This window comes from Alexandromys fortis, unplaced genomic scaffold, assembly GCF_014885135.2.
Source record: "Alexandromys fortis isolate MF-2015 unplaced genomic scaffold, M_Fortis_MF-2015_v1.1 scaffold_161, whole genome shotgun sequence".
Lineage (NCBI taxonomy): Eukaryota > Metazoa > Chordata > Mammalia > Rodentia > Cricetidae > Alexandromys > Alexandromys fortis.
The window spans coordinates 2,708,933-2,726,932 of NW_026068073.1; the positions used below are offsets into that span (position 1 = coordinate 2,708,933).

General features: G+C 51.3%; 2 protein-coding genes across 2 annotated transcripts; both read right to left on the bottom strand.

Annotated features, from left to right (window-relative positions):
* Window positions 1–376: 376 nt before the first annotated feature.
* Window positions 377–14,127, bottom strand: Etfb (electron transfer flavoprotein subunit beta). Its single transcript, XM_050121270.1, has 6 exons — window positions 13,977–14,127; window positions 5,810–5,968; window positions 5,327–5,485; window positions 3,562–3,624; window positions 1,380–1,538; window positions 377–592 (listed from the first exon to the last, which is right to left on the bottom strand). Exons 1-6 carry the CDS (start codon window positions 14,031–14,033, stop codon window positions 422–424), a joined length of 768 nt encoding a protein of 255 aa, XP_049977227.1. The 5' UTR covers window positions 14,034–14,127; the 3' UTR covers window positions 377–421.
* A 144-nt stretch (window positions 14,128–14,271) lies between these two features.
* On the bottom strand, window positions 14,272–17,080 carry Cldnd2 (claudin domain containing 2). Its single transcript, XM_050121276.1, has 4 exons — window positions 16,382–17,080; window positions 15,948–16,088; window positions 15,179–15,298; window positions 14,272–14,856 (listed from the first exon to the last, which is right to left on the bottom strand). Exons 1-4 carry the CDS (start codon window positions 16,548–16,550, stop codon window positions 14,783–14,785), a joined length of 504 nt encoding a protein of 167 aa, XP_049977233.1. The 5' UTR covers window positions 16,551–17,080; the 3' UTR covers window positions 14,272–14,782.
* Between the last annotated feature and the right edge of the window lie 920 nt (window positions 17,081–18,000).

The window sequence follows — 18,000 nt, forward strand, 5'->3', positions numbered from 1 at the left end:
CCTTTTTGTGCCAAGTCTCAGTAGGGATCTGTCTAGCCAGATGTCGGACTACCCAAACCCTCTGCAGCTATGACCCCTTGTCTCCCCGATATTCTTCCAGCACTCATCTGAACACCATTTTCAAGAAGGTTCTCTGATCCCACCAGTCAGGCTAGGTATCCCAGAGAAGACCCAAAGGTCAGTGTGCACCTATGCCCAACCCTCATCAGCCTGTACTACAGTGGCTTCCACCAGCCTCCATTCCGTCACACTGAAGTCAGTGGCAGGCTGTGACTCAAGGCTCGCTCCTCAGCCTCACCCTGCACAGGGCCTGTCACGTTGCTGGATGACTGAATCAAGGGATGGACATCCACAGAATGAGGAAACAGAGGCAGTGTCTTGGAAAGGCACAGTTTTATTGCAGAGTACCAGGGAGGGTCTCTCAGATCCGCCCCACCTCCTTCAACTTAGCCACCAGGTCCTCTGTGGTCTCCACCTTGACTCCTGCCAAGCGTTGAGGGGGCTCCTCCACACTGATCACAGAGACCTTGGAGGTCAGGTCCACACCCAGGTCTCCAGGCTTCATCACTTCAATCTTCTTCTTCTTGGCTTTCTGCACACAGGAATTGGTGGCTCACAGGGCTAAGCCCATCCTGACCCTACCTCCTCTCAGTGAGTGGTGCAGACACAGAGGCTAGCTGGCATCAGCATCCCTCAGGACCTCCCCGCTGACCAGGGCTATGCTTTCTCACAGTTACACTGCAAGTAGTCTATTCCTACAGGCTGGGACGCCCTGGGATGCTCCATTACAGCAGAAGATCTCCCTTAGTGACCCATCCTAAGCTTCTCACGGAACACAGGGAGAAGAGGCTGCAGCTGAGCTGACCCACTGAATCCTCCTAATAGACAGGTGACACACTCAACCTTCCGTATCGGCCAAGGTGACTCACCAAACACCATTCTGGTCAAGTAGAACGAAAGAACTTATTCTGCTTACTGTGAGGATTTGGGATCAATTCCTTTTGACCAAGAGAGCTTAGGTCCCACCAAGATACCCTATACAATGGCTGCCAGCTGGCAGATAACCATGAGCCTTCCCTCGTGAGCTAAGGTGACTGGATGAAGCCGTGCAATTTGCCCAGGCTTGTCTAGTGAACTCCCACTGGCTAGGATGACAGGAAGGAACCCCGCTGGGGTCTGCAGAGACTTTCTACCAGCTGTGGCCCTGTCGCTACACTAGCCCGTTACCTTTACCACCGGCAGAGAAGAGCCTGGGAACCGTTAGCCAAGATGGCCAGGTGACCTCTCCTTCAGATGTTATATCCCGTGTGCCATCCAATCACTGAGGAGGCACCAGTCCTTCCCACGATAGGCCCCAGTGGCTTGCCCCAACCACTCACCATGATATTGGGCAGGGTGGCATAGCGAGGCTCATTGAGCCTCAGGTCGGCAGTCACCACAGAGGGCAGCTGCAGGCGTATGGTCTCCAGACCCCCATCGATTTCCCGCTCCACTTTTATCTTGTCTCCCTCCAGTGTCACCTGAGAGGCGAATGTGCCCTGGAGAGGACAGCGTCAGAGAAAAGTCAATTCAAAACAGGCGCTGAGCATAAGCAAAGAGGGGTGAAACAAGCAGGTGAGCCCCGAAGACAAGAGTCCGTGTGACATATAAATCAGGGGTGACAGACAGCAAGCAAACACGGGTGCGGGCTCATCTCCATGTTTTTATTCAAATGTGGCAATGGGGCTGGAGAGGTGACTCGGTGGTTAAAAGCACTAGTTGATCCTGCAGAGGTTGAGTCTGCTTCCCAGCATCCACGTGGGAGGCTTACAACTGCCTGTAACTACAGCTCCAGGGATCTGATGCCCTCTTCTGGCCTCTGTAGGCACCTGCACACATAGCACCCTTCCCCCACAACAAAATTAACAAAATAAATCTAGGAGCTAGAGAGAAGGCTAAGTTAAGAACACTTAGTGCCCTTCCAGAGGATCCAAGTTCAATTCCCAGGCCCCACACAGTGGTTCATATCCATCTGTAACTCCACTTGTAGGGGATCCAGTGCCACCTCTGGTTTCTGAGGGCACCCACACACATTCATACAAATACACACATATATGTAAATAAAAATAATAAAAAGTCTTTAAGAGATAGAGGGAGAAAAAGTCTTTAAGAGATAGAATACACTAGACATGTCACTTCCTTGACTCTGCTTTGTTTACCTTGTCTCAGCTATGGTCACCTTTGCTATTTTAACACTAGCTACATTCATCATTTTATTATGTGTGTGCACATGTGCGTGTATACACACACAGACACAAACACGAGAACCCTGCCTACAGTGGCCAGAAGGAGGTGTTGGATCCCCTGGAACTGGAGTCACAGGCAGTAAGCTTCCTGACACGGGTACTGGGGACCATGCTATTAACTTTCGAGCCATCGCTCCTGTCCTCAATACTAGCTAAAGATTTCAACTCTGCTATACAATCAGGAACTTGGAGGTGGGGGATGGAACTCAGCTGGTACAATGCTTGCCTGCTCTGCACAAGGCCTTGCGTTCCGTCCCCAGCACCAGGTAAACTGGGGCAGGCCTATCACCCCTGCACTCAAGAGGTGGAGGAAGCAAATGAGCAGCTCCTTCTCAGGGATGGAAGTCAGGTGGTCAGACTTGGCACCAAGAGCCTTTACCTGTTGAGTCCTCTCGCCATGTCCTCATGGGTTTAAAATTTAAAACCTGATATTCGAGGTGCATTATGACTCTGGAAATGAATTCATGGGTAAACCCTGTGTTAAAATGTGCCAGATGGCCGGGCGATGGTGGCGCACGCCTATAATCCCAGCACTCGGGAGGCAGAGGCAGGCGGATCTCTGTGAGTTCGAGACCAGCCTGGTCTACAGAGCTAGTTCCAGGACAGGCTCCAAAACCACAGAGAAACCCTGTCTCGAAAACAACAACAACAACAAAAAAAATGTGCCAGATGGTGAACTTCGTGTGGCTTTGCACCTGTGTGGGTTTACAGGTGCATGTGGAGTCCAGGGGACAGCTGATGTCTTCCTCAGCCATGCTCCATCTTACTACTCTTAAAATTTACATCTATTTTTTATTTAAAATTTTTAGTATGTGTGTATGTATGTATGTATGTATGTATGTATGTATGTATGTATATAAGTTGGGGGAGTTTGTTTTTTCCTACCGTGGGTCCAGGGGATCAAACTCAGCTCAGCAGGCTGGGTGGTAGGCACCTTTATCCATTGAGTCCTCATGCTGGCCCTCCACCTTATATTTTGAGACAAGGTCTCTCATTGTAAATCATATGCTTTAGGTGCACAGCTTACTGTAGGTCCCTGATTTCTCAGTGAAGTTGTTACAAAAAATCCTGATAGTCTAGTAACTGGTAAACTTGTCTCTTCAGAACAATGCCTCATCCAGTGAGGGCAAGAAAGATCCTCTGAGCAGAGCACTGAGAGAACCAGAAAGCCGGTGGAGGAAACAGCACAGCAGGAGGCGAAGACGGAAGGTGCAAAGGTCCCAGGGAGGGGTTGGGCTTGGAGGATGAGATCTGGTGCTCCTTACCCCAGCCTCACCTGCGGCCAGTCCAGAAGTCCAGCTGTCATCTGACCTGTCTGGTTACAGTCGTCATCAATGGCCTGGTAGGCAGAGAGAGGGAGGACTTCATGATGATGTCTGGGCTTGTTCCAGCCTGTTTAGACTTCCTATCAGTAAGAGTGCTCAGCAGGCAAGGCGGGAAGTACTTAGGCTTTGCAAGCTGTGCAAGCAGATCGCATAGCACCCTGGCTACAGGAAGTATGTAAATAAACAAGTATGGCTGTACCAATAAAACTTTATTGGCAAAGCAGATGTTTCCTGGAGGCATAGATTGTTAATTCTTATTCTAGAATGACTCTTCCCTGGGACCAAGGGAATAAGCAGTCACTTGTACAAGGGATATGGAGGCACTGGGCATCCCTTTTGACCTCTGTGCGGTCATTCATTCACCTAACTTCCACAAGGCAGCCAGGATCTGTGCCTGCCACAGCAGAAACCGAAAGGAACAAGAACAAAGGCAGTAAGAATATTCTACCCACCCTCCCCTTCATACTCCACTGATTGGTTGTGGGGGGGGGGCACAGGACTCAAGATGGATCATGAAACCCTGATGTTCCTGGAGCTGCTAAGTGCCAGCTGCCAACACCTAGTACCAGGGAGCCCTGGACCCCAACCCCATCAGGCCCTGTCTTTTTGGTTTGTTCCCTGATTTAGCACTTGGCCTCAGTTTATGGATTCTGCTGTGATTCCCTAGCTTTTGGTAATGTCTTTCAATATTTGACTGTCACCATGCTGGCAGGATTCCCATGACCTGCACTTATACCCTCTTCCCAAGGCTAGCCCTGGAGCCCCTTCTCCCATCCCTAGGACCCCAGTTGCCTCTTTGGCTTCCTGTATCCTCTGCCTCTGTGCCTCATTGATCTCCCACCTTCTCAGCACCCACTGATAACCCCGTCATCCCCCCTCCTCCTCACTGCCTGTGGCTATTCCCACATCCCCCTTCTTCTGCCTTCCTCCCGTGACACCATGAAGTGTATCCTTTTTAAAAAAGATTTATTTTATGTATGAGTGCTTTATCTGTATGTATGATTTTACACCATAAGAGGGCATCAGATCCCACTACAGATGGTTGTGAGCCACCATGTGGTTGCTGGGAACTGAACTCAGTGTTCTTAACTGCTGAGTCCTCTCTCTAGCCTGGAAGCTTATCTTTGTGAGAAGGGTGGAGGAGGCAGGTCCCACAGGAAGGGCAGTGTCCCTGAGTCTCCAGAGGGGACAGGTGAAACAGGGGCAAGACTGCCTCAGCAAGCCCAGTGCAGCCTTGAGCCACCTTCTCCCAACTCTGGCCATTCATCCTGGCCCCAGAGGAGATCCTGTCTCCTGCTCACAGACTGACTGGCTGTGGCTCCCTAGTGCTCTACAACAAACACACTCAAGTCTGTTTCAAGGCCAGGCCAGTCTCCTGAATTCCTACCCACATCCTCCTGATGTCTTAGCCCTCACACACCAAGGGTCTGACCCCCCACTCAGCATGTTCTTCGGTTGTTCACACTCCTGTCCCAAACACAGACACAGCTATCGAGCCAGACTCAGCATGTTCCTACACTGCCCCTGGCTTGTGCCAGGCCTCTGTCTCACCCATGTGAGCCCAAACCACAGCTTATTGAACTCCGAACTTGACCAAAAGCATCTTTCTGACGCTCACGGTGGCCTGTGCTGCCAGCCTGAGCCTGCTGCAGTGGTCTCACACCTACCCCAAGCAGCGCGAGGAGGGGTGGGCAACTGAAGGACTGGCACACCAACCTGCTTGCCCAGGAACAGAAGGTCCACCTTCTCCTTCTCGGCCAGCTTGGCGAGGACCCGGGCCACCTGTAAAGGGCCCAAGCTTTCTGCCTGTGCCGCTGGCACCTCCACATGGATGCCTCTGTCTGCACCCATGGCCAGAGCAGTGCGGATGGTCTCCTGAAGAGGGCAGAGCAGTTAACTAGACATCGTTCATCATGCTCCTGACCAAGAGTCCCCAGATCCAGTCTCCTCTCAGACCTAGGGTTTAGGCCCAACCTTCCTCCTTCAGACCCAGGGTCCAGTCCTCAGCCTCCTCCCTCAGACCTCGAGTCTAGGTCCTCCTCCTTCAGATCCAGGGTTCAGGCCCCAGCCTCTTCCCTCAGACCCAGGATCCAGTCCCCAGCCTCCTTCCTCAGACCTCGAGTCTAGGCCCTAACACTCCTCCTTCAGATCCAGGGTTCGGTCCCAGCCTCCTCACTCCCACTCAGGGTCCCTGGGTACCTGGCACTGGGCGGGGCCACAGCTGACAGCAATGACCTCCTTTACCAGCTTCTTCTCTTTGAGCCGCACAGCCTCCTCCACCGCGATCTCACAGAAAGGGTTCATGGAATGCTTCACGCCATCGGTGACCACTCCTGACTTGTCAGGCTTTACCCGGATCTGTGTGGCAGACAGGGAAGGCACAGTGTCAGAGAGGGGCTTGAGGCCAGGGCCTTAGTGCTGACCCTTGCACAGTGAGATGGAGACCGCAGAGGTCCACAAAGGGCCACGACCTTGTCTAGGGCATGGGTTCTGGACCCTGTAGAAGTCGCAAGTGATGCCAGGCCACCCTCTCATCTCACTCAGATTTTACTAAGCAGCAGAGTCATTTGACATGGTTGCCTGGACTCTGTCTCTACCCTTGGCGTATGCATGTGCGTGCTTGTGTGTGTGTGTGTATACACACACGTGTGTATTTATGGGAGAAAGTTTTGTATGCTTTAGCCCCAGTGAACAACACCTACCAGGAAATCCAAACACAAAGGTGGTTGAGGCAAGAGGTTCAGGAGCTTGAGGTCAGGCTGTTCAGTGAGATCAGCTCAAAACAAAAAGCCAAATTTAGTTCCATAGACCCAAACTCAGGATGTGGGCAGAGCACCCTCTTAAGAGGCCCAGCGAACTGGTTTAGTAAAGGCTGTATACTTTTAAAAGACTTGCTGCTCTTCCAGAGGACTGGAGTACCACATCTGCCCATAGCCCCAGCTCTAGGGGATCTGACACCCTCTTCTGGCCTCTTTATGTACTGTATTCACATGTGCATATACAACATACACATATATAATTAGTATATAATATGTGTGTATTTGTCTGTGCCTTCACGTGTTATGGGTTACATGCAGAGATCAAAGGACCTCACTTCATTCAGCTCTAGCACCAGGCTTACAGGAGTGTGTCATTAGCGGTACCCGACACTGCTACCCACCACAAATGAAAAGTCCCTGGCTCTGAGCCACTGTACTTATCCTCACGCAGTGATCTAGCAGAGGCCAGCTCTCACCATGCCCATGCACTGAGGAGGGAGCGGGTGTCACAGTCTGGCAGCCCCTGAGGTACCACCTGATGATTTCCAGGACTTTCTGAAGCTGTTGAGGGATGGCAACAGGGGCCTGAGGAAGCTGTTAGGCAAGAGCTCCACGGGATAGTGGCCCTCAGGCTAAGATCTGAAAGAGGACCGAGGTCAACCCAGTGAAGTGTGAGGAACAGTATTCCAGGGAAGTTTGCAGCAGGTGCTAAGACCCTGATGAAGAAAGGAGTTGGGAGAGTAGATAGAGTTAAGGGAAGCCAGTGCAGCCAGTGCAGCCCAGGTAGAGAGACCAGCAGCACTGGCTTCTGTGATAGGCACCTATGGCCTTCCAAAGGCATGCAATGCAGAGGTTCTACCTCTGAGCCACACTGGAGGGATTCTAGGTGGGATTCTCCCACTGAGTCACACCCCAATCCCTCACTGGGAGACTTTAATGGGGGTTCTACCACTGAGGCAGGACCCCAGCTCCTCATTGGTAGATTTTAGGCAGGCATTCCACCAGTTGGCTCTTTTTATGTTGACATAGGGTCTTACAAATTTATCCATACTGACCTTAAACTTGCTCTTTGGCCTAGGCTAGGTTGTGATCCTCATGAATTCTAGGTTAACAGCCCTAGATATGAATTGTCCTATACATCACTACCTGTTGTAGGAGGTTGCTTGTTCATCCTGGCCACCCAGAACCAAAATAACCACACAGAAACTGTATTAATTAAATCAGTGCTTGGCCCATTAGTTCTAGCTTCGTATTGGCTAACTCTTACATCTTAATTTAACCCATTTCTAGTAATCTGTGTATTGCTGTGGCTTACCAGGTAAAGTTCCAGCATCTGTCTCTGCTGGGGCTACATGGCTTCTCTCTGACTCCACATTCTTTCTCCCAGCACTCAGTTTAGTTTTCCCCACCTAGCTCTACTCTACCCAATCAGGCCAAGTCAGCTTCTTTATCAACCAATGGTATTCACAGCATACAGAGGCGAATCCCACACCAACTACCTGTGAAGCAAATCCTGGCCAACAAACTGGTGAGAGCTGCCTGCCTTACAAGGTCACAACTAAGGTCCCAAAGCACCTCCCCATGCACTTAGACATGCCAGCAAGGGAAATAAAAATAAAAACCTTTGCCTTAAAAAAATAAAGTTTGAGATAGGGCTGAGGATGTAGCCTAGTTTGCAGAGTGCTTGCTTGGCATGCAAGCAGCCCTGGGCTCCACTCCCAGGACCAGATAAATCAAGTATGGCGATATGGGCCTGTAACTCCAGAATTTCGGACAGAAGAAATGGAAGAATCTGAAGTGCAAGCATATCTTTGGCTACAAAACTTGAGACCAACTTGGGCTACATGAGACTCTATCTTTTAAAAAAATGTAATATAGCCGGGCAGTGGTGGTGCATGCCTTTAATCCCAGCACTCGGGAGGCAGAGGCAGGCGGATCTCTGTGAGTTCGAGGCCCACCTGGTCTAGAAGAGCTAGTTCCAGGACAGGAACCAAAAGCTATGGAGAAACCCTGTCTCAAAAAAAAAAAAAATATATATATATGCGTTTCCTCTTTTAAGACAGGGAGGAAAACCCCCTCCGCAGGAAAAGCTTGTGCTGGTTTAGTTGCAGAAGGCCCAGGGTTGATCTCACTGTGGACCCCTTGGATACAAAAAGGGGTCGAGGAAATCTACCGGCTTGCCTGCTCAGTGAGCCTTCTTTAAAGGCACCTGACATGTTTCCAGCTACCGGGAGGGACCAAGCCAGCAAACGACGGCTGGCTTGACACATCTACAGAACTGAGGGTCAGCCTAGCATGCCAGCAAGCACCCCACCACTGAGTGGCATCTCCAGCCCTCTCTTGCTGGTCCGTCAGACATGAATTCAGATGACTCAGCAGCCTAAGCTTTGGCCCGTGCAGGCAGCCCTGCTCCAAGGGTCTAATTCATGCTAGCAGCCTTAATTCTTGAAGCTTGTCCTAACAGTCAGGGAACTTGGTCATTGCTATTGCCACGCTGGAGTAACTGAGGCACGAGAAACCAAGTGCTGATTCAAGATCACCCAGGGAGGAAGTGGGAGCAGGGGGGGGGGGGGGTCTAACTTAAGACTGTCTTAGTTAGCAGGAGGCTCTATGGAGTTAGCAGTTGTGTTTACTACATCCAAGAGGGAAGCTGTGTGTGCAGATTTCAACTGATGAGAATATCAGGGCGGCGGAAAGATTGGAATGCTGACGGTCAGAGGCTAATCACCTTATCGTGGGTTAGTTCTAGCTTAGTCTTGGCCCTCCTGTGCATCTGAACTAACATCTTGGGACTAATAGATAAAAACCTTTAGAATCTGTTAACTTAGCAGACCACTAGCTCCCACCAATCCAAAGGCTAAGAATGCCACCATGTAGCATTTTAGGCCTATAGAAAAGCCTCCCCCATTGCAATGAACCTGCCTCTCTGCACAGCCACCAGTGTATTTTAAACTTGCCTTGATCTTTCTTTGTTCTGAAAAACTATGAAAACTTCATGAAACTGCTTCCACATTGGAAGATGTAATTTGTTAACCTTAATCTGTGTTGCTGGGCCATGGTCACTCAAAATGGCTCTAAAATAAACTATTTCTTCTTCCCTTTAAGAGACACAACCCAGAGATTGCCTTGTTCCAGGTAAACACTGGATCACTGAACTACATCACCGGCAATGTGCCCCCCTTTCATTTTGAGATGGGGTATTGCTCAGAATGCCTTGGATTCACAGTAGCTTGGGCTGGCCTTGAACTTTTAGTGTTCAAGAGGAGGCTTCCTGGGTAGATAAGATTATAAGGAAAGGGGTTTCTATGAGCAGAGTGTAAGGGTGCATACCTATAATCCCAGTATTTGGGAGGCAGAAGCAGGAGAATTAGGAGTTCAAGGCCAGGATAGGACACATGAAAAAAAAAAAAAAAAAAACAGAAACAAATGGAGATAAAGCAACTAGAGGTCCAGTGAGCAGGTTCAGTGTGCCCAGGTGCCTGCTGCCAAGCCTGACAACCTGCCTTTGATTCCCAGGACCCACATGGTGAAAGGAGAGAACCTCTGACCGAGGCCCATGGCACATACACGTAAGCCTGCTTGTGCATGTATGCACACACGCACAAACACTTGTTTTAAAGAGGGAATTTTAAAATGCAGCTCCTGGCAGCCTTTCCGGGGCCCTTGACACAGTGCACAGGCTTCCGTTTGGGTCTGTGCCAGACTTTTCTTAATGGACTCGATGGGAAAGGGCACTGGTGGGCACAGGACAAGGGGAGCAGCAAGGCCTGATGGGAGGTCACACGGGTGGCACCAAGTGTCTCTGGGAATTACAGCAGGGCCTGAGGCTGAGAGGCGAAAGTGTGTAGGTCGTAAAGGGAAGGTGTGGGGAGTCTCAATGAAGGGGTGGGGCGGCCTCAAATTACCCAGCCTCTCCTGTGTAACTCAAAGAGAGTTAACCCTTATGGAAAATGTACCCCTGACCATAACCAAACATCAGAGAGTTGCCAAATACCTATTAATACCACCTTTTCCAGCTCTGCAGGCACTGGCTATAATTTAAAGTTGCTAAAGAGGCTCTCATCAATCATTCTCGGTTCAAACAGTCAGCAGCACTCACTGAAGAAGGCACCGTTTCAAGGACTATTCTCCCAACTCAGCAATCCACGGTGGCGGCCCTTCCAGCAGGATACGCTGAAGAGGCACACGCACGAGGAGGATGTTTCAGATGAGCCTGGGCTACCCTTTTGGGCCACTGAGATGGTTCAGTAGATAAAGGGACTTGCTGCCAAGCCTGACAACCTGAATTTGATCTCAGAAACCCACACAGTCAAGGCAAAGAACCCACACCCTCAAGTAGGCTTCTGGCCTCCACAGCAGGACGGTGACATGTGCAGGACCCGCCCCCACACAAATAAACAAATGAAATAAAAAGTAATTGACCCCCATAAAGTAGGTACTACCATAAGTTCCACTGCCAAGTGGGGGAGAACAGGCTCAGCGTGGCTCATTACCTTTCTCAGAGTCACAGAGACAAGAGTGGCCCACACAGGCGGTTTTAGAGTCCGGGCCATTCTCTCTGGATCCCGAGAGAGGACTCAGCGGTGAAGAAGACTGGCTGTACTTGCAGGGGATTGGGAATCAGTTCCCAGCACTCGCATGGTGGCTCACAGTCATCTGTAATTCAGTTCTAGGGGCTCAGATGCCTTCTCCTGGCCTCCAAGAGCAGTGCATGCAAATACTGCACACAACATATTTACAGGCAAATATTCTTACACATAAAAAAAATCATGTTAAAGGCCATTTTATCAGTGGGATGAACCTTTGTGATAGCCTGCCTGCAGCCTGAGACTGTTCCTACTGTGAACACATCAGCCACTCTTTCCCCAGCAGATTTCAAATTCCAGAATGGCAATAAGAAGTGACGTTGCTTACACGGTAGGAGTCCGGAGTGGCAGGGCCCCTGAGCACTGTAACCTTTGCCAAGGGATCATGGCAGGCCTCAGAAAAGGTGATCTTTGCGTAAACACTGTGAGGGACTGGGTGACGGTGGAAACAGAGGTGAGACACACCTGGTCCAGCTGGCCAGGAGTTGCCAATCTGGAAATGGGGGTGCAGGTGGCATACTGGGGGGAACAAAGGACCACCATATACTATGTACAGGGATTACAGAACAGGACCAGGGTTCTGTGGAGAAAGGTGGTTGGGTCAAAGTTGATGCAATCAACTTGTCACAATTGTCAAGACAGGAAGAAGACACTGGAAAATAGAGCAGGAAGGACAGAGGCAAAGGAATCGGTTTACATGGGGCACAGGCTGGAGGCATGGAAGTAGAAATGGCAAGGGGGGGGGCAGAAGGGACATAGATGGAGGCACCAAATAACAAAGGGTCCCCAAAGCCAGTCCAAGGAACTGGGACTTTGTATGGAAAGTGTTGGGGACCACAGAACCCTGAGAATGACAAGACAGGGCCAGACCTGCATGTAAAAACCCCCAAGGCTATGAGAAAGGCCTGAAGGGGAGAGTCCAAGATCAGGTGCAGGCTGGAGCTAGGGTTCAGGTGAAACAGGGGCTAATAGGCTTGGACTTGGAGCCTGGGGCCTGGGGCTGGAAAGGAAACCCTGGTGTTTTAGGAGTGGGGCTGGGAACTGACAGTCCAAAGGAGGTTGGGGATTAGGAGAAAGAATGGTGCCTAAGTCTGGCCCAAGTGATTAGGAAGCAAGCAAGGTCTGACTCCCTGGATGCCTTTAGGGGAGTGAGCCAGCAGATGTTGGATATGAAGTAGGAAGCCCAGCATAGTGCAGGAGGGAGGTGCCATTGACCTGGAGGAGAGGAATGAGGTAGACACCATGCTGGGTTCACTTTTAGAAGTTCTCACTGAACATACCATAAATGACCATGGCCCATGTTCTGCGCTAGCAGGTGCTGGGATCAGAGCTGATTCAAGATGGTGAGGATGCTGGGTGAGGTGCTACAGGCCAAGCATCAAAGCAAGGCTGGGGATGGGGCATCTAAGGCCAGCCTGGGCTAGTAAACACCTCGGAATAAAACACAGAGACCCAGGCATGGTAGTACACACCTGTAATCCCAGCACTTACGATGTGGAGACAGGAGGATCAGGGGTTCAGGGTCATCATCAACATCATTGTGAGTTCCAGGCCAACCTAGACTAAATAAGACTATCTCTAAGGGCTGGCCACTGGCTGCGCTTCAAAAGGACACAGGCTATCCACATGGTATCTCACAACTGTCTGCAAACCCCAGTTCCAGGGTATTCAACATCCTCACGCATGCATGCATGCAGACAAAACACCAATGCACATAAAATAATCATTCTTAAAAATTAAATAAAAAGGCCCTGATAATAATAATAATAATTATTATTATTCTAAAAATAAAACAGATAAACGATTGGAGCTATAGCTCAATGGTACAGCACTTGCCTGGCCTAGCATTTGGAAGGTTTTGATTTGATTCCCCACCAACACGCACACAGACAAAACAAACAAACAAATAATAAATGGTGGTTGAGTCGGATCCCAGGAACCTAAGTGTGTATCTTTAAGTCTGGAAGTATCATCTCTGTCATGGGCTGTGAGGAGTATCCTTAAGCCAACCTGTTTTCTCTATAGCAAACAGGCCAAGAGCCCCGCTTGCCTGGACTTCTGACTCTGGCTGCTTCCCCAGCTGGGGGATCCCACGGGCCTCAGTTTCCTCATCCACTCTATGGGATTAAGGGGACAGAAGATGTGCAAATGGATTAGACTCTGTGCAGAACCTGTGTGTCTGCTGGTGGTTTGTGCCCACTTCAGTGTCTGCTGTTAGAGTTGTGGCCATTTCATGCCTGAGTCTGTCTTCTGTATCATTCCTCAGTGGGGGTGTAGGGACGGTGGTATCACTGTCATGGTTGTAGCCAGTTTTCACCTGTCTTGGGTGCACAGTCCTAAACTAGGAAAGCTAGGAAATGTGAAGGACACAGAAAGGACCCCCCAAGATGATGGGGATAGACACACATGAACTGTCGCCATCTCTTTCCCTTCAGGATAGGCCAAGCATTGAGAGAGACTGGCCTGGAACCCAGTCTGATTCAATGCTGCCTCTGCCAGCTTCTTTTTGGGGACTTCAGGGGTCCAGCCCTCAAACCGCTTCAACAGCAAACACAAGTCTCCTTCCCTTTCTAGCAAAAGAGCTTCCTCGAGCAACCCGTGGTTATGTGCATGAGGCAGTTTCTGAGTCCCAAGGAAGCAGATGGCTCTCCATGTGGGGTACTTGCAGAGCAGGTAATGCAGCCAGAAAGTGACTGAACCGCAGGTCCCACACACAAGTGTCTCTTTGGCTTCTCCCTTGCTAAGTGACTTTGAGCCTCAGTTTCCCCGTGTGTTTAAACAGGAACTATGACTCCTCCAGCCCACAGTTACCAAGGGACTGAGAAAGAGGGAAGCACGGTCGTGACCCCAGAGGGATCTGATTGTCAGAAACTCACAGCCCTTGATCTTTGCTTCAGGTATGACTGGTCAAAGGGCAATAGAAATTGAGAAGGATCTCCCATGCTGGGTACACTCCTGATCCTGGAAGCTCACAGCTGCGGTCTCAAGGTGCTGGGACAGAGTCGGGGTGGGGAAAGTCACCTTCACAGCGAAGTCGATGACCCTCTTGACAGCAACGAGCGCGCGCAGCTCCGCCATCTTCCTGTAGCAGTCACTGGCCGGGTCGGGTTGCGGCTAAAGCAGACTTTCGGTCAATCCGCCCCCGGGTCTGTCTCTGCGCCTGCGCGCGGCGCCACCAACCAATCAATCGCTGCACAACCCAGAGGAAGCCAATGGAAAGCGGAACTCGGAGAGAGGCGGAATCCAGGGCGGGCCGATTGGAAGAGGGGGCGTGGCGTCGAAGTAGGGGAAAGGGCAAGTCTGGGAGTGAAATTGGCTGGGAGCTTGCTTGTTCTCTCCCCTCCCCCTCGTACTTCTGTAGTCTCCAGCTCTGCAGTTCACGTCCGTCTTTCTTCACCGTTTCAGGTCGCCGTGTCTGTGTTCCCACGCGCACCCTGTGCCTTTCCCCCCCTCGCTTGCTCGCCTCCGCGTTCTCCCTTTAGATTTCCTCCACATCTATGCGTCTACACTTTCCTTTCCTGTGACTCCCCCGTGTCCTCTCGTCCCTTGTCCCCACGTCCCCTACGACTCGCCCTTGTCGGCTAATCCCCATACCCTCTCCCTGCGTCCAAATCTCCTGCGACCCCACCTCTTCACCCCGAGTCCACTCCATGCTCCAGGTTCCATGTCTCCGCTTCCACCGGCCCACATTCCTCCTGACCTCCTTCACTCTCTACAAGCCCCGGTAATCGTTTTCCCGCAGTCTTCAAGCCTAACTAGTTCCGCAGAAAAGCACGCAGGACCGGCGCTAAAAGCCATTCCTTTATTCTGCCCCAGTCAGGCCGTATTCACAGGCACACTGGGAACCCGCTGATGGCTTCGGTGCTCTGCATGATCATGTCCGCCAGCAGAAAGCAGAAGCCTGGCAGGAGGGAAGTGCAGAGCCGGGGGGGGGGGGGGGGGGAGGGGGGGGGGGGGGGGGGGGGGGGGGGGGGGGGGGGGGGGGGGGGGGGGGGGGGGAAAGAAAGGTGGGCCCTGGGGCGGATGACCTGGTCTGCCTGGGGACTAGGGATGGGGGCTCCAAGGGCGTCCCCACCGGGTGTGCTGGAGTCTGGAGTGCAGGTGTTGGGAAGTCCCTGGAAGTCATTGTGGGCTTTCCTGGGAGAACAGGAGACTGGGAGGTTTCTGGGGCGGGGACTCCTCTAGAGGGGTAGTCTCCACCCTTTCCCCCTTGTGCTGGTTACCCGCAAGAAACGAGAAGGGTAAAGCCAGCCATCCGAAAAAGTAGGACCAGGAGAAGAAGACTTCTGGCTTCCAGGCATTCTTTGCAGTGTATCCAATCAGTGCAATCATCAGCAGCAGCCCTGAGCCACGCCCACCCGTCAGGTGGGGGGGTGGGACCAGGTGGTGGCTGCACCCAAGCCTGCCCCCTATTGCCTAGGCCACGCCCTTCAGAACAGCCTCAGGCTACCCTTAGGCCTTTGGATTCCTCCTCCTTCCCCTTCCTTTCCTTCCCTTCCCCTGCCCTCCTCTGTCCTCCCCTCTCCTCCCTTTCCTTTCCCTTTCCTTTCCATTTCTATTTTTACTTTTTATTAAAAATAGATTCTCCCCTTAAACAACACACCTGGTCAGTTTTCTCTCTCCATGCCTCCCAGCTTCTCTATTATCTCCTCCCTTCCCCAGATCCACTTCTTCCCTTCCGTTTCCTTTTCAGAAAAGAACTGAGCTCCAAGAAACCACAGCCAAACAGGACAAACAAGATACAAAAGGACAAGGCAAAAGCCTTCTTATCAGGCTGGATCAGGCAACCCAGTGGGAAGAAAAGAGTCCCAAGAGCAGGCAAAAGAAACAGAGATACACCTGCTCCTACTGTTATGAGGCTGTCTCTCCAGTACTGGACTTCACCACTTCATCCTCCACTTCTAACCCTATCAGCCAACCCCTCTTGACCCAGCTCTTTCGGGATTGCCATCACCACCACCCATTCCCACATGAGTGTAGCTGCCATCTCACCGCTGAGAAAAAGTAAGACAATGGCATTCTGGCTACGCAGTGACTCGCCCTCATGACACCAAATCCTCATCCCCATCCCCAAAGATACGATACTGAAGGTCGCTGCCAACACCATGCATGCTGCAGTCACCGCCAGGGTGTCTAGAGAGACAGGGTAACATCAGTGGGGCTCCCTGTTGCCATGAAAGAGCAGCCTTGAGCTCTCCTAGTCACCCTGACCCTCCCCTCCCCCCACACACACCATGTGTGTCTAGAGCTCAGCCATCTCCCAGTGTTTATATGGGGACCAAGAAGAGGGAAGCAAGACAGGTCTGGGGAGGAAAAGCCTTGGTGGTGGAGGACAGCTGGATCTGAGCCTGGGGTGGGAGGGAACATCTGGAGCTGGGGACAGGGATGGGCTTTGGAATGTGGTCTGATGTAGGGGCAGGTCTCACTCTGGCAGGGAATGTTGGAGCAGATGCCATGGGTACATTCCTGCCACAAACCACTGTGGCCCCCCTGCTGTCGTATCCAGTAGTTGGTAGCAGTGGACAGTACTGTGAGGATGCTGGTCAAGAGATTAAGCAAATTGCCTCCTGTCTGAAGGCTCCTCTTCACCCCCATGCCAAGGGGGCAGCTGCCAAGGACATCAAGGTAGGACTGGCTCACACCCTTGGTTCAGGGGAGGCTCCTCCACTTCCCTCCCCAAGCCCCCTGCCTGGTGACCTCAAGATCCCCAGCACTAGTCGTGTGGTGATTCAAACCTGTAATCCTAGCGCCAAGGAGGCCGAGGCAAGAGATTGAAAGTTCAAGGCAGTCCTGGGCCCCATAAGGAGTTCTGGGCCAGCTGGACTCCAGTGTGAGACCCTATCTCAGTTCAAACAAAGAAATAGAACAAAACAGGAGCTAAAATGTAGCTCAGTGGTCGAGTGCTTGCCCGGCACGCACAAGGTCCTAGGTTCCATCCCCTAGTACAGTATAAACCAAGCGTGGTGGGGCACACCTGTCATCCCAACACGTGGGGGAAGCGGGCAGGAGGACCAGAAGTTCAAGGTCATTTTTCACTACATAGTGAACTTACAACCAACCTAGGCTACACGAGACTATCTCTCTCAAACAAAACAAAAGATTCCCAATCTCCTATCACCCCATGCTCCTATCCCCTTCCCGGACCACCTTCCCTAAGAACTTATGGCTCCCTCTAAGAAACTTAGTTCTCCACCACCTAGCAGACTTTAAGACATCCTCACTGGAAGCCACGCCCTTCCCCACCCCACCTGCATCTTCTCTTCAGGCCACACAGCTCAGTGACTATCTTCCAGGGACTTCCTACCTCAGTTGAATGTCTCTGTATAGGCCTCTATTGGCCCAGTGCCCTCTCCACCCTTACCCTTATACATATACACCCCAGAAAATGACTCACTGCCTGGTCCCCTGGGACAGACAGCCCACAGGTGGGGGGATGGGTCTCTATGAGGCAGCAGAGATTCCAGAACCCTCGTCTAGTGGCTATTTAAAGGGATATCCTCTCCCAGAGCATATTCATTTTCTGGTCTCTGTTCTGGAATATTTTGTTTTTGTTTGTTTGTTTGATTCTGGGACAGGGTCTTGCCCTGTAGCCCTTGGCTGTCCTGAAACTCACTCTGTAGATCATTCTCACCTCATACTCACAGAGATCCGCCTGCCTCTGCCTCCTAAGTGCTGGGATCAAAGGCATGTACCACTATGCCTACCCAGCAGGATTGTGGTTTTGAGACAGAGTCTTTTAACTCTGTAGCCCACGGTGCCTTCAAACCTGCTGAGCAACCCAGGTCTGACCTTGAACTTGTGATTCTTCTGTCTCTACCTCCTCAGTGCTCGGATTATAGTCTTGAACCGCCATTCCTAGTTTTTGTTCTGTTCTGTTTTGAAGCAGAGTCTCATTATGTAGTTCTTAGTTGTCCTAGAACTTACCATGTTGGCCAGGCCAACCTCAGACTTTCAGCAGTCCTCCAGCCTCAGGCTCCCAGGGCAGGGAGTGCACCACCAAGCCCAACTTCCAGCAGCTTTCTCTTTTTTTAAAAAAAAAAAAAAA